At 48.3% G+C, this 14,034-nt stretch overlaps 1 protein-coding gene across 1 annotated transcript in view; it reads left to right on the top strand.

Annotated features, from left to right (window-relative positions):
* Positions 1-7,749: 7,749 nt before the first annotated feature.
* ITPKB (inositol-trisphosphate 3-kinase B) overlaps positions 7,750-14,034 on the top strand; it is a 104,945-nt gene continuing 98,660 nt past the window's right edge. Inside the window, exons 1-2 of the mRNA XM_055582042.1 lie at positions 7,750-8,018; positions 9,383-11,516. Coding sequence (XP_055438017.1) covers positions 9,597-11,516 — 1,920 coding nt within the window. The 5' untranslated portion in view covers positions 7,750-8,018; positions 9,383-9,596. The remainder of the gene's footprint in view (positions 8,019-9,382; positions 11,517-14,034) is intronic.

Raw genomic sequence — 14,034 nt, 5'->3', positions numbered from 1 at the left:
GTGTGTGTTTTTAAATAGCTTTTGTTTTTTTAGGCTGAGGAATTAATCATGAATAAATATTTATGTGTAAGGTAAGGTATTAGGTGTCTGGAGGAAGGAGGGGTCATTCACAGAAATGCCACAGCTGTTCACAAATCTAAGGGCAGATAGAATGTGCCAGCCTCTTGCCATGCTGCCAGCTGGTAAGCCAACTCCCTGCCTTTCTCTCCCTGGCTTTCATCAGGTGCTGTGGTTTCTCTTGTCTCTGTACCTGTTCTGCACGCCCCACTCACCCAGGAACCCTTCCCTCATTCCTGGTTTCCTGCCTACAGCTCTTGTACGTGCTACACCAGCCCCAAGTTTACCACATGATCCTTCTGCTCGTTCCTGTAATAAGGATTCCAAAGTCCTGTGAGAGCAATCCAACTGACTGGTTCACATTTTCATGCCAGGTCATTAGGCTGCCTGTGGATTAGCTGTCTTTGGGAGCTTTGTCCATCTCAGTCTAATTAGCTGTGAGTCCAGTGTGGCCCTTTGATAACCCAGCATTTCTAAGCAGGATCAGGCAGCCAGATTCACTTAGAAGGGGATGTGGGCTGGGAACAGGCATCTCTCATGTAGTTTCACGTGCCTGAATGTGAGCATAGGCAGCTAGATGTCATTTAGACCTCAGAATTTCTCAAAATAGAGCGAAGAGAAACTGCCCAAACCTCTCCACCTTTAGTGCTGTCGCCAGGAGTATGATCAGAGTAGTAGATCATAGGAAGGAAGGGTCTCTGGGTACTGAAGAATCTTATACTGGAAACAACTATTTATTATTGAGTACCTGCTATGTATAAGGCAGATTCTTAGATCCACTAAGTCTTGGATCTTTCTGGTGTGATGGGCTAAAGGACTGAGAGGTACTTTTTAAGAAGGCATATCTTTTGGAGTGTTTCTCTGTGCATTATCTAGTAGATCTTTATAAGAACACCATGGAGGAGGGTATTATAATGCTTTCTGTTTTATAGAGCTCAAAACTGAGGTTCAGAGAGTTTCAGTTACTTGCCTAAGGACACACAGCTATGGTAAATGAAGGCGCCTATAAGAACCTCAGATCTAACTAAGTTGTGTCTCCCTCCTACCCTCCCTGGCAGCGGCTGAAAGAAGTGCACAGCCTGTTCTGGATGCCTTGCTGGTCTCCCCCTAGACTCAGTGGCAGGGCTTATCTTCATCATCTTGTGTCTAGTAGCTGCTGCAGGCTTGATGCACAAGCTCCCACTCAGTGGTTCATACCTGAGGGAAGGAGTGAGTTATCTACTGCCTTACGCAGATCAGGGAAGGTGAAGGAAGCCAGTGAAGAAGGGGCCAGAGAGTCCGGAGCAGAGGTGAAAGGCAATAGGAAGCTGCTTTGTGGCCTTGCTCTGCGCTGCACAGGAGAGGAGCCTCAGCCATGCCTTGGGCTAATGGTGTTTTGGAAACTTTATAACTAAGGTTTCAAGGAAGGAGTGTAGGAGGAGGGAAAAACTGATGGAGACCTCCATCATCACCCCCTCTATTGCCTGCTCGAAGCAGCCAGGTATGGCAGTGGGAAGCACTTCCTTCTGTCTGGGAAACAGGAGCAGGCAGCTTTCCTGATGTGCTGATTCCTTGGCCCTTTTGCATAGTGATTTGATTGCTTAATTCCTCTATTTTTTTTTTAATTTAAAAACATATAAGACTGGCACAACATTGCAAGTCAACTATACTTCAATTAAAAAAAAACATTAAAAATAAATAAATAAAAACGTAAAGATCCATTCTGTGTAAGGCTAAAACCTAAGGCTAGGAAAATAAATAAATCAGGGTCTTTTCCTTGAAGGGACTTCCCTGGTGGCTCAGCTGGTAAAGAACCTGCCTGCAAAGTGGGAAACCTGGGTTCAATCCCTGAGTTGGGAATATCCCCCAGAGAAGGGAACAGTTACCACTCCAGTATTCTGGTTGGAAGAATTCCATGGACTGTATAGTCCATAGGGTCGCAAAGAGTTGGACACAGCTGAGTGACGTTCACTTCCTTGGAGAGCTCACTATCTGGTAGGGAACAAAGACGGGAAGACTGAAGATTTTTACAGTGTAGCCAATAACTTAACAAGAGGTATATATGAGGGGGATGGGGGCACAGAGTTATTCCATGAAGTTCCTGAGTGAATTACCGAATGAATGATTTCATATTTTACCCAGAGATGATATTCTGTGTCAGCCACTGTGCCTGGTACTCGGATGGAGGCCCATAACAGCCTTGTCAAAAGCTATATCTGTCCATAGCTATTTTTTTTAAAAGTATTTATTAAGTTATAATTGATATACAGTCCACTAAAGTGCACATATGTAACATTTTATAATTTGATAAATTTCATTGATGTAAACATTTCCTTACAATCAAGACAGTGGAAGTATCCATTACCTTCAAAAATTACCTCATGACCCTTTGTCTTCCCTGTCTCCCATACCTCCCCACAGCTCCCCATTTTTAGGCAGCAACCAATCTGCTTTTTGGCATTACAGATGAAGTTGTGTTTCGTAGAATTTTATGGAAAAAGAATTGTACAGTAAATATTCTTTTTAGTCTAGTTTCTTTCACTCAGCATGATTACGCTGAAACTCATCCATGTTGTATGTATATCAAGAGTTCATTTTTTTTGTTGATGAATAGTATTCAATTGTATAGACATATCACAATTTGTTTATTCATTCATATGTTGATGAGCATTTGAGTTGTTTGCTGTTTATGGCTAATTCAAATAATGCTGCTGTGAACACTAGTGTATGTGTATTGTATAGACATACGCTTTCATTTCTCTAGGGTAAATACCTAGGAGTGGACTGCTTGCGTCATACGATTTGTATGGTTAACTTTTTAAGAAACTGTCAAACTGTTTTCCAAAGTGGTTATATCATTTTACATTTCCAGTAGCAGTGTATGAGAGCTTGGTTCCCCAACAATTTTATCATGTAAGTTTTTATATTTGTAACCATTCTAATAGGTGTTTAATGATATTTAATTTGGTTTAGTTTGCACTTCCCTACTGATGAATGATGTTGAACATCTTTTCATATGCATATTTGTCACTCATACCTCTTTCAATGCCCATTTTTTATTAAGTTGTTCTCTTATTATTGAAGTTTAAGAGCACTTTATCTCTTCTAGATACAAGTCCTTAATAAAATTTACACTTTGCATGCATTTTCTTCTAGTCTGTAACTTGTCTTTTTATGCTTTTCAGAAGAGCAGAAATTTTAACTTTTAATATAGTTCAATTAGTCAAAATTTTTGTGGATCACGCTTTCAGTATTGTGTCTAAGAAATAGATACAATACTTTGCTGCTTAACCAAAGGCCCCAAAGATTTTCTCTTATGTTTTCGTATAAAAGTTTTACGGTTTAGCTTCTACAATTAGATCTATGAGCCAGAATGAGTTAGTTTTTTATATATGGTGTAAGATATGGATTGAAATTCTTTTTTTTATATGGATATCCAATTGTTACAGGACTATTTGTCAAAAACATTCCTTTCTCCACTTTTCTGCACCCGCATCAAAAATCAAATGTCCGCATGTATATAATGAATCTATTCATCTAACTTTATGCTAATACCACACATTCTTGATTACAATAGCTTTATGATAAAGGTTTATCTTGGAATCAGATAGTGTCAGTCCTTTCACTGTGTTCTTTTTCAAAGCTGTCTTGGCTTTTCTAGATCTTTTGTAGTTTTGAGCGAATTTAGAATCAGCTTGTCAACTTCTATAAAAATGAAAACTTGCTTCGATATTGATTTTGATTGCATTGGCTCAACAGATAAATTTGGGGAGAATTGACGTCTTAACAATAGTGAGTCCTCCAATTCATGAACATGGTATATGTTTCCATTTATTTAGATCTTCTTTAATTTGTCTTAGTAGTGTTTTGTAGTTTTTATTCTATGATTGTATACATCTTTTGTCATGTTTATCCCTATGTATTTCATAGTTTTTGATGCTATTAAAATGTTCTGTATGACTCAGGGAACTCAAACCAGGGCTCTGTAACCACCTAGAGGGGTGGGATGGGGAGGGTGGTGGGAGGGATGTTCAAGAAGGAGGGGGCATAGGTATACCTATGGCTGATTCATGTTGATGCCTGGCAGAAGCAAACACAATACTGTAAAGCAATTATCTTTCGATTAAAAGTAAATAAAAATTTTAAATGTCATTTTAAAGTTTTAATTTCTGACTATTCATAGCTAGTATGTAGAAACTCAATTGATTATGGTATACTGGTATCCAGCAATCTTGTTTTTATGGCTGAATTGTGTACCCCAAAATTTACATGTTGAAGTCTTAATTCCTAGTACCTCAGAATGACCATATTTTGAGATAGGGTCCTTAAAGAGATAATTTAGTTAAAATTAGGTGGGTCTTAATCCAATATGACTGATGTTTTTACAAGAGGAGGCAATTAGAACACAGACACACAGAGAGAAGACCATATGAAGGCATATGGGAAAATTAGCCATCTAAAAGCCAGGGAGAGAGGCCTTACAAGAAACCAAGCCTACTAACACTTTGATCTCAGACTTCTTGCCTCTTGAATTATGAGAAAATAAATTTCTATTGTCTAAGCCACTCGATCTATGGCACTTTGTTACAACAGTCCTAGCAACAAATACACTAAAAAGTTAAAGTCACTTATTAGTAAAAAGTCACTTATTAGTTCTAGTAGCTTCTTTGTAGCCTCCATAGGATAGTCTGCATAGGCAATCATATTGTCAGTCAATACAGTTTTCTCCTTTCTTTCAAATCTGGATGCCTTTTATTTCTTTTTCTCATCTAATTGCGCTGACCAGGACCTCCTCCTCATGATTCTGGGGCTGAAACTCCAGTACTTTGGCCACCTCATGCGAAGAGTTGACTCATTGGAAAAGACCCTGATGCTGGGAGGGATTGGGGGCAGGAGGAGAAGGGGACGACAGAGGATGAGATGGCTGGATGGCATCACCGACTCGATGGACATGAGTTTGAGTGAACTCCGGGAGTTGGTGATGGACAGGGAGGCCTGGCATGCTGCGATTCATGCGGTTGCAAAGAGTTGGACATGACTGAGCGACTGAACTGAACTGAGGACCTCCAGTACAATATTGAATAGATGTGGCAAATTGCTTACCACTTTGTGCTTTAATTTCTTCATATATAAAATGAGGATAATAATAGTATGTATCTCATAGGATTGTTATAAGGATTGAAATATATAAATATATATAATGTGCTTAAAACAGTGCCTGGATAATAATAAGTACTAAGTGCTATATAACTTTTTTTCTTTGTCCATGTAAAATCAAGGGAGGCTACTAGATTCTGCTTCAAGATGCAAGCCAACCATGCTGGCTTCCAGATATGTGTTTTGCTCCATCTTTCCCCTAATCTCTGTCATCCTTAGTAGCAGTTAGAATTTTAGACTGGTAGAACTATCGTTCTACTGCCAGCCCAAGGCAGGAATTTCTTCAGCATGCCACCCCTAACCAGTTGCTGGCTGCGTTTTAAGCAAGAACTCTTCAGGCTCACTGAACATTCAGGAAGCTCGGATTTCTCAATTCTAGGGAAGGTCAGTGATATCTGCTGTGTGAGGTGACAGTGAGACTTCCCAGAGGCTGGAAAGCTAAGGTTCTGTGTTCACTGGATGCACTGTTAGGTCCTCCAACTGTTTCCACCATAACACCTGACTGACATGGATGTTTGCATCTCCTATGGTAGAAATAAACTCCACGGAGTGGGTCTCCTGAGAACTGGCAGCTCCTGTTTCTTGCCACTAGGGAAGCGAATTAGGGACAAGGGTAGGGCTGACGTCTATGCTTTAGCAACTGCCCAAGTCCTGAGTCAATACCTGAATAAACTCTGGGATCTTTTTATTTAGCCCCATAGGGGATGTGGGCTCCCCTGGTGGCTCAGATGGTAAAGCGTCTGCCTGCAAAACAGGAGACCCGGATTCAATCCCTGGGTCGGGAAGATCCCCAGGAGAAGGAAATGGCAAACCACTCTAGTACTCTTGCCTGGAAAATTCCATGGACTGAGGAGCCTGGTAGGCCACAGTCCATGGAGTCGCAAAGAGTCGGACATGACTGAGCGACTTCACTTCTTACTTCTATAGGGGATGGGACCTGGCGAAGGAAAAGGCTACCCACTCCAGTATTCTGGCCTGGAGAATTCCATGGACTGTATAGTCCCTGGGGTCGCAAAGACTTGGACAGGACTGAGCGACTTTCACTGCACTTCACTTCACATAGGGAATGAGAGAGGACTCAGGCTCAGTCTTCTCAACATGGCACGTTAAAAAACAAGTGGACTCGGACGTCCCTGGTGGTCTAGTGGTTAAGAATCTGCCTGCCAATTCAGGTGACACAAGTTCATTCCCTGGTCTGGGAAGATTTTTACATGCCCCTGGGCAACTAAGCCCGTATGCCACAATTATTGAAGCTCACTCGCCCTGGAGACCACACTCTGCAACAAGAGAAGTCACTGCAATAAGAAGCCCACAGACTGCAACTGGAGAAAGTCTGCTCGTAGCCACTAAGACCCAGCACAGCAATAAATAAATAAATCAATAAATTTAACCAAAAACAAGTAGGACTCAACATTATCTCATTCCTGGGAATTCTTAGCTAGAAGATCTCTTGGTTTCAGATTTAAGATCAGATTTTTCCTGATGGAGCAGCAGGCTGCTTTTGTCACTTAAACAGTATTGTTACATAAACAATCACGAGACAGGTTTGCCACAAGCAAAGTTAAAATTTCTGTCTAAATTATGACTAATAGGAATATCAGGACTGATTCAGGCTTTAGTATTTTACATTTCCTGAGCCTGGCAGCTGGGTTTTTCCTCTTTCCACGAAATGCTATAGTTTAGGATTTAGGGAATTATGCAAAACACACTTGCAGCACCAGAGCTTAAATGGGTAATATCCCTGACGGGTAGTATTTGCTGATGGTGGGGGAAAATGCCTCTGGAAAGTGATCCAGTTGCAGGAGACTGAGCAATGGGTCCCAGGCCTTCTTAGTTCCAGGGCTATCCTTCTTAAAATAAGTTTGAGAATGAAGTGCAAAAAATATGCCAATGTCACATTTGCTGAGTGCATTTAATAACAGAAAAATGTGCAATGCAAAGGCGTGTTTATACAACTAGCAATTGCACTGCAAAACCATTAACAGCTCACAGCCCAACCAGTCTTCCAAAATACAACTGTGATGCATTTAAAATCTGCAACTCTGCAAGGAGGTGCCCACAAAGTACCTTCTTCGAATTTGCATATTTGTGTACAAGAACATAAACCGTTTACGTGAGGCTTTAGCCCGTTTAAAATGCTTAAAAAGATCCCCATGATTTGCTCTGCTTAAAATGCACACTCAAACTTTATTAAAAACATTTTTCAAAAAAAAAGTTTCATAAAGCTAGCCATCAGCGAGGCTCGATATAGGGGGTGGAAAATGGATCGTATATCTTTAACCCGCAGAAGTTAAAAGGTTTTTTTTTTGTTGTTAGCTAACAATGGAAACTTTTTTTTTTAAGTGTTTCCCTCCCTCGGTCTTGCCAAGCAATAGAAAAAAAAAAAAAAGAAGAAAAGAAAAACTTGTTCCGCTGAGTTCAACCCCAGACAGGCTCACAACTTCCTTCCTGCTTTCCTCCCCCAAGCCCCCGCCTTTCTCCCTCCTCCCTCCTCCACCCCTAATCCCCCACCCCCCGCCCCAACTTTTTTTTTAATCGCACATTGAACAAACACTGAAGTAGCCGGGAGCAGACACTGACAGGGTAGTATCTCCACGGCCCAGAAGGGCGTGCAGGGCCGGCCGGCGTCGCCACTGCCCGGATCTCCCGCCCCTGCCAACCGGTTTCTCTTCTTTCCCACTCCCCCTTTTTTTGTCTTCCAAACGAAGTGAGGAAATCGTTTCTGAGCTTTAAAAAAAAAACTTTTAAAGTCATCTTTCACCTACGAGGTCTGCGTCCCTGGGTCATGTAGTCTGCACAGGACCCGGGAATCTGAGAAACTGCAGGTAAGCTTGGCGACTTTTTAATGGCTTTCGCCTCCGAACCCTCTTTCCCCTCACTGCCTGCTCTGGAGCGAATCTGAGGAATCTGGGATCCGAAAAAGCGCGGAGAGGTGGGCCGGGGAGACTGGCAAGGGGAGGGCGGCGTGCAGACGAAGGACAGGCGAGTTTTCGCCGTCTCTTCTGCTCTTCCGGACCTCTGGCTCTCCGCCGCCTACCCCGGCGCGCTGCAGGCATCCGCGGGCTCGGGCCGCCGGGCGGCCGGCTTGGCGCCGGGAGAGGGTGCCCTGGATGCGGAGAAGCCCTGCACTCGGCCGCGCGGCCTCGGCGCTTAGAGCGGGACCCCGGGAGGTTTGCAGAGCCGGGGCTCCAGCCCTGCTGCAGCAACGCACACGCATCGGTGTGGACGCGAGTCCCGAAGCCCGCAGAGGCAGCCGCGTCCTCGGACACGGGGTGTGTGGAGCGCGGACTCATTGTCCCCACGCGTGCGCGCGCGCGCGTACACACACACACACACACACACACACACACACACACACGCCCCTCCACTGGGGCGACGGCGGGGTGGGGGTGGGGGGCGGCAAGTATTGGTTCCGGTACAGGGGACGCGCAGCGCCTCGACACCGGGCGCGCGCAGACGCGCCCACACTCACAAAACACACTTGTTTGGGGACTGGCGACAAAGCTAGTGCTTAAAATGCCTCGGCTGCCGCCCTGCCGCGCGCCCAGGCCGTCGTAGGCCGAGGGACACAGCATCAAGGCCAGGGTCAGGAAGGTAAACGGCAGGCAAGCAGGGGTCGCCCCAGACCCGGGCGCAGGCAGCGGCCGGGAAAAGCAGGTTCACATCAGCTTTCCTCCGAGTCGGTCCCTGATGGCCAAGAGAAGGTGGAGCGAGGACATCCTGAAGCCCAAGATGGGGAGGGGGGGGAGGGAGGAGGCGAAAAGCTGTCCCGTTATACACGGTATAGCCAGTGTTTGCAAAGCCGAGGAGACCCCGAGACGGTGGAGAGGGTGTCCTCACTCTCAGAAAGCTCAGAATCTGCCGCGCCCCGCACATAGGATTCAAGTAGTTGTATATCGTTCCCCGCCTGTCCCGCGTGTCTCTGGAAACAACTCTTAGCCTTTGAAATTGGAAGGGACCTTCAAGCGTATCACACACAGCGCATCACATCACCACCGCGCCGGCGGCCGAGGGGGGCCCCCCCAGGTTTATGTCCTCGCCGTGCCGCACTGCCCCTGTATATAAGACGTCCAGTGGCACCAGATCCCCGACAGATTGGGGTTCCGTGGGCCGGGGCCCGTCTTAATCCCCTAGCCGTCCCCCACACCCTCCCTCTGGGGTCCTGACTTGTTTCCTTGTGTCTTCACAGCGGCGCTGTTGTTTATGGACCTCTGGGCGGGGGCTGAGCCCGCTGTCTTGCCCCCCGCCCGCCGCCCAGGCCATGCCGCCCCATCTGCGCGCGGAGCCGCTGCCGCCGGGCCTCCGCGGCTGAGCCGAGAGCCGAGAGCCGCGGGAGCAGGAGACGCCGGCGGCAGAGCGGGAACTGGAGCGGCGGCGGCGGGCAGCGCGCAGGACCCAGTACTATGGCCATGTACTGCTATGCCCTCAACAGCCTGGTGATCATGAATAGCGCCAACCAGGTGAAGAGCGGCGGCGGCCCTCGGTCCAGCAGCAACGAGACGCCCCAGCCGCCAGGGAGGGCCGTGTTGAGCCCCGGCAGCGTTTTCAGCCCCGGGAGTGGCTCCTCTTTCCTCTTTCCCCCAGCTGAGTCGTTGTCACCGGAGGACCCCGGGAGCCCCCCGGGCTGGCGGAGTGGCCGGCGCAGGCTGAATAGCAGCAGCTGCAGCGGCAGCAGCGTGGGTAGCCCGAGCTGGGCCGGTCGTCTAAGAGGGGAAGAGCAGCAGATGGTGACCGCCGGTACCCTCTCCCCTCCTGGGCCGGAGGAGGCCAAGAGGAAGCTTCGAATCCTGCAGCGTGAGCTGCAGAACGTGCAGGTGAACCAGAAAGTGGGCATGTTCGAGGCGCACATCCAGGCACAAAGCTCCGCCACGCAGCCGCCCCGCAGCCCGCGTCTGGGCAGGGCTCGTTCGCCCTCCCCGTGCCCCTTGCGCAGCGTCAGTCAGCCCCCAGGAAGGGTCCTGGTTCAGAGCGAGGAGCGGAGGACCAAGTCCTGGGGGGAACAATGTCCGGAGACTTCCGAGGTCGAATCCGGGAGAAGAGGAGGCTCGCCCAGCGTCTGCCTCTCCAAGGACAAGGAGGGAGTAGTGGCACCTTTTCTCCTCCCTGCGGCCCCGTCAGGATCAGGGGCTCAGGGTCCCAGCGCTTCGGAGAGAATGGAGAAGGCGCTCCCTGCCAGACCCCACTGTGGCTCACCCACCGCTATGGAAGTTGACAAGAGGGGGTCTCCTCCGTTGGGAACTCAGAACTCCCAGGCTCCCTCGTTGGGACTGGTCAGAGTGAACTTAACCGTGGACACAGCAGTGGCAGCCCGAGCCACATCCACCGTTCCACACCATCCACACGACCCTGCCCTCATTGAGCCGTCTGAGAAGGCTCGTGAACTTGGGGGTGCACACCCCCTGGAGGCCCTGGCCAAGAGTCAGGGGCAGTTTCTTGGCAGTGAGACAAGCCTGGCCCCAGAGAGAGGCGGACCCCGCAGCGGAGAGCCCCCTGGGAAGGTGGGGAGAGGAACTCTGTCCGATGGCATGCCGGGCTCCCGGGCGCCTGGGGCCGACGGAAGGCCAGAGGAGAGGACTGGGAACGCGCAGAGTCCGGTGGAGCTCCCTGAGGCTCCGACCTGGTTCAGGCAGGGTTCCAGAGGCTCTGCCGGGACACAAAGTGGGGCCCTAGTGCTCAGGGAGGCACCGCCGGCCTCTAACAAAGTGGATGAAGGGTCCGCGACGCTGGGCTTGCTTGGGGGCAGCAGCTCAGAGCAACCAGGAACCCCGGAGGTGGAGGCGGGAGTTCCGTCTGGTGGAATGCTGGAGACTTTGCCCTGCTGGGAAGCTGCAAAAGAACTGAAAGAACCCCAGTACTTTCCTGGGGACAGGGTGGGCGTGCCGCCTGGGACCTCCAGGGTTTGGCTGAGCCCCATGGAAGAAGCCTGTCTGGCCTGGACGTGTGGCACAGCGGTGCAATCCCAGGGGACTTGGGGAGGCCAGCCACAGGGCAGAGACGCCCACCTCAGCCCAGAGCGGCTCTCCCCAGCACAGAAGGACAAGCCTCCCCTGGGAGAGGCCTGCGGCCGAAACAGCATCCCTGCCGTCATCATCACAGACATGGGTACAGATGCGGATGCCCAGGAGGACAGGGCCTTGGAGGAGGCGCAGGGAAGCCCTCGGGGCAGCCTGCCGCTGAGGAAACTCTCCTCTTCCTCTGCCTCCTCCACTGGCTTCTCCTCCTCCTATGAGGACTCGGAGGAGGACATCTCCAGTGACCCTGAGCGCTGCCTGGACCCCAACTCTGCCTTCCTGCATACCCTGGACCAGCAGAAGCCCAGAGTGGTATGTCTTGCCTTGAGATTTTTCTAGAACTTGTGCTGCTTTCATGCCCATGTGTCCCTTTTTCTTACTTTCTACTGAGTCGGGAAGACCCTGACCAGGGCCCTGGGGCAGTCACAACGTGTAATTCTCTCCAGGTGTTCCTGGGGAGGCACCTAGGCCCTGGCCCTGCGCTTTGTAGCTTGGACAGCAAATTGGAGTCACTTCTGTTACTGTTTCCATGTACATCTTAAAAGACATTTTTAAAGGTACCTTGGGTAGGTCACCACTCACTTCTTGGGAAGATCATATTCACGAGTGTTACCAAAGGCTTCCTGATTAATCTCCAGAGATAGAGAACAGAGGTGTAGCTTTTGTCTGATCAGGTGAAACCCTTTAATTCTGTGATTCATTTAGGCAGAGGGGAAACTGACAAGGATGTCAGCAAATTAACTCAGCCTGTACTAATAGGCCAGGAAAATGAGTGATGTGATTCTGTGACAGGTCCCTGAAACCTGTAGATAATGGCTGTGTCTGTTGGGTGAAGAACCACCTCACCTCAGTAAATTGTCAGGATGTTGCAATATTTGTGGGGCCAACAGATGTAAGAAACAGTTTGCTGTATGATTTAAAATGAAAAGCATGGTTTGAGGTAAGGAGACGGTTTCTTTAATGACAGAATATTACAATAGGTTGAATTGCCTGAGATAAACACCTGGGTGATACCCTTAGGGTATATACCTCTTCATGGACATACTTATTGTCTGGTACAGGTACATTTCAAGTACATTTCCAAGTGCATCTGTTGTGATTCGGCGCACTTGACATGTTGTTCTGGCTATGGCAGCAGACAGGGGTTTATTTCTGTACACGGTTTATCTCAGTGTTAGGCTGTTTTAGCTCTTAGGAGGATCAGAGCATCGGACGGAAGACATAAGAGTTGAAGCTATCGCTTCTGAAAAGGTCTGGACTTTCTCTAAGCTTTTCCAGAGTCTGGGGAATTTCCTAGTTTGGTGTATGAGGGGGTTCTTGTGCTACCTTGGGGGAAAGTCTGCATTTTTATTGTAGTAGGTAGTCTTCCGACTTAATCTTGAATATCACGTACTATTCACTCAATGTGTTAAGCCACAGCAGCTGAGAACTTTATAGTTCTACACTACATTCTTCTCTAAGGTATTTTGAACTCCAAAGCATATTTCTATCACACTCCCACTTCAGAAATCACAGTCTGAATCTCAGAAGACCAAGCGTTTCTTTTCATGAGACTCTGCTTTCTGCTGATGGTGGGGAGGCAAATGTATATGCAAAAAGTGGTCCCCATCACCCTGGCATTTTGTGGCCAGCACAAGGCATCTGACATGGACACATCTGGTCCACCTGGAAGGGGATGGTGGTAACGGGAAGGTGGAATATGCTTCTCACTGAAGTTATGGCCCAGATTTCTCTGCCCTCTTGTCCACAATTAAAGGCCCATGAGACGGTCCTCTGTTCCTCTCCTCCCTTTGGCTTTTTAAACCCTGGAGCGCAGCCGGCACAGCCAAGTTTTTTTTCACTTGTTCTCCAACTTTCCATTTGCCCTTTCTAGTGGTGGATTAGCAGCTCCTATTGGCTGGCTGTCAAAGTATTTTGTGTGTCCTGATGTTTGAAAAGGGCTCTTGTCTGGAAGTGAGTTAAAGGGGAGATAAATAATGACAGGTGATAATTTTTTTTTTTTCATTTGCCAGAAGGATGCCAGCTGAGAAACCAGAGGGTTGAGTGGTATCAAGTTAGCAAACAGGTCCAGAGGTGGAAATGAGGCCTGACGGCTGTCCAGCTTACCTCCCTCCTTTAAATAAGGTTTCAGACACCCACAGAATAGGGCCAGGGAAAAAAAATCCCCCGACAGCCTCGTTTTCTGAATCACATGAGGCCAAGGGCGAGTGGGGAGGGGGGTGGAGGGAGGGAAGGGTGGTTAGCCAACTGGAAATTATGGGATCCTAGGGACTTTTGAGTTTTTGGTTGAGTGATAAACTCAGTTTTCTTTTTTTGTACAGATTGTTATGGTGGAGCCTTATCAGTGACACCGCAACATCTGTTCTTTGGGTCAAAAATCACTTGATTACCTGAGATGGATATTTTGTCTACAGAAGGCCAGACAACTTGATTGACTGGGCCTTTCGGCTGGGCTGTTCAGTGTTTGACAGATAAAACCCGAGCTGGCGCTGTTTGAGGTTCGGTCAACACTCAGTCCCCTTCTCTGGGCTGTGCTGCTTCTGTCTACACTGCAGCCCTGCACTCAGGGGCATACACGTGCCCACGCACACTCCCAACACCCTACTGGGACGCACAGGTTGAAAACCTGAGTGTTCAGCCTGGCGGTCACACAACCAACCCCTGACCCTTAGACCCACGCTGAGAACATTTGTGTGTGTGTGTGCCACCCTGTCTTTCCACGGAGTTAAACCTTCTCGTGCTCTTGCCGAGGGGTCACTCTGTGTGACGCTGTGTGTGAGGGGTGACTCTGTGTGACGTGTCTGCCGGTGGAGGTGACAGCCCCGCAAAG

The sequence above is a fragment of the Bubalus kerabau genome, chromosome 5, assembly GCF_029407905.1.
Source record: "Bubalus kerabau isolate K-KA32 ecotype Philippines breed swamp buffalo chromosome 5, PCC_UOA_SB_1v2, whole genome shotgun sequence".
Lineage (NCBI taxonomy): Eukaryota > Metazoa > Chordata > Mammalia > Artiodactyla > Bovidae > Bubalus > Bubalus kerabau.
The sequence above is the reverse complement of the archived record's forward strand: the minus strand, read 5'-3'. Positions and strand labels throughout refer to the sequence as shown.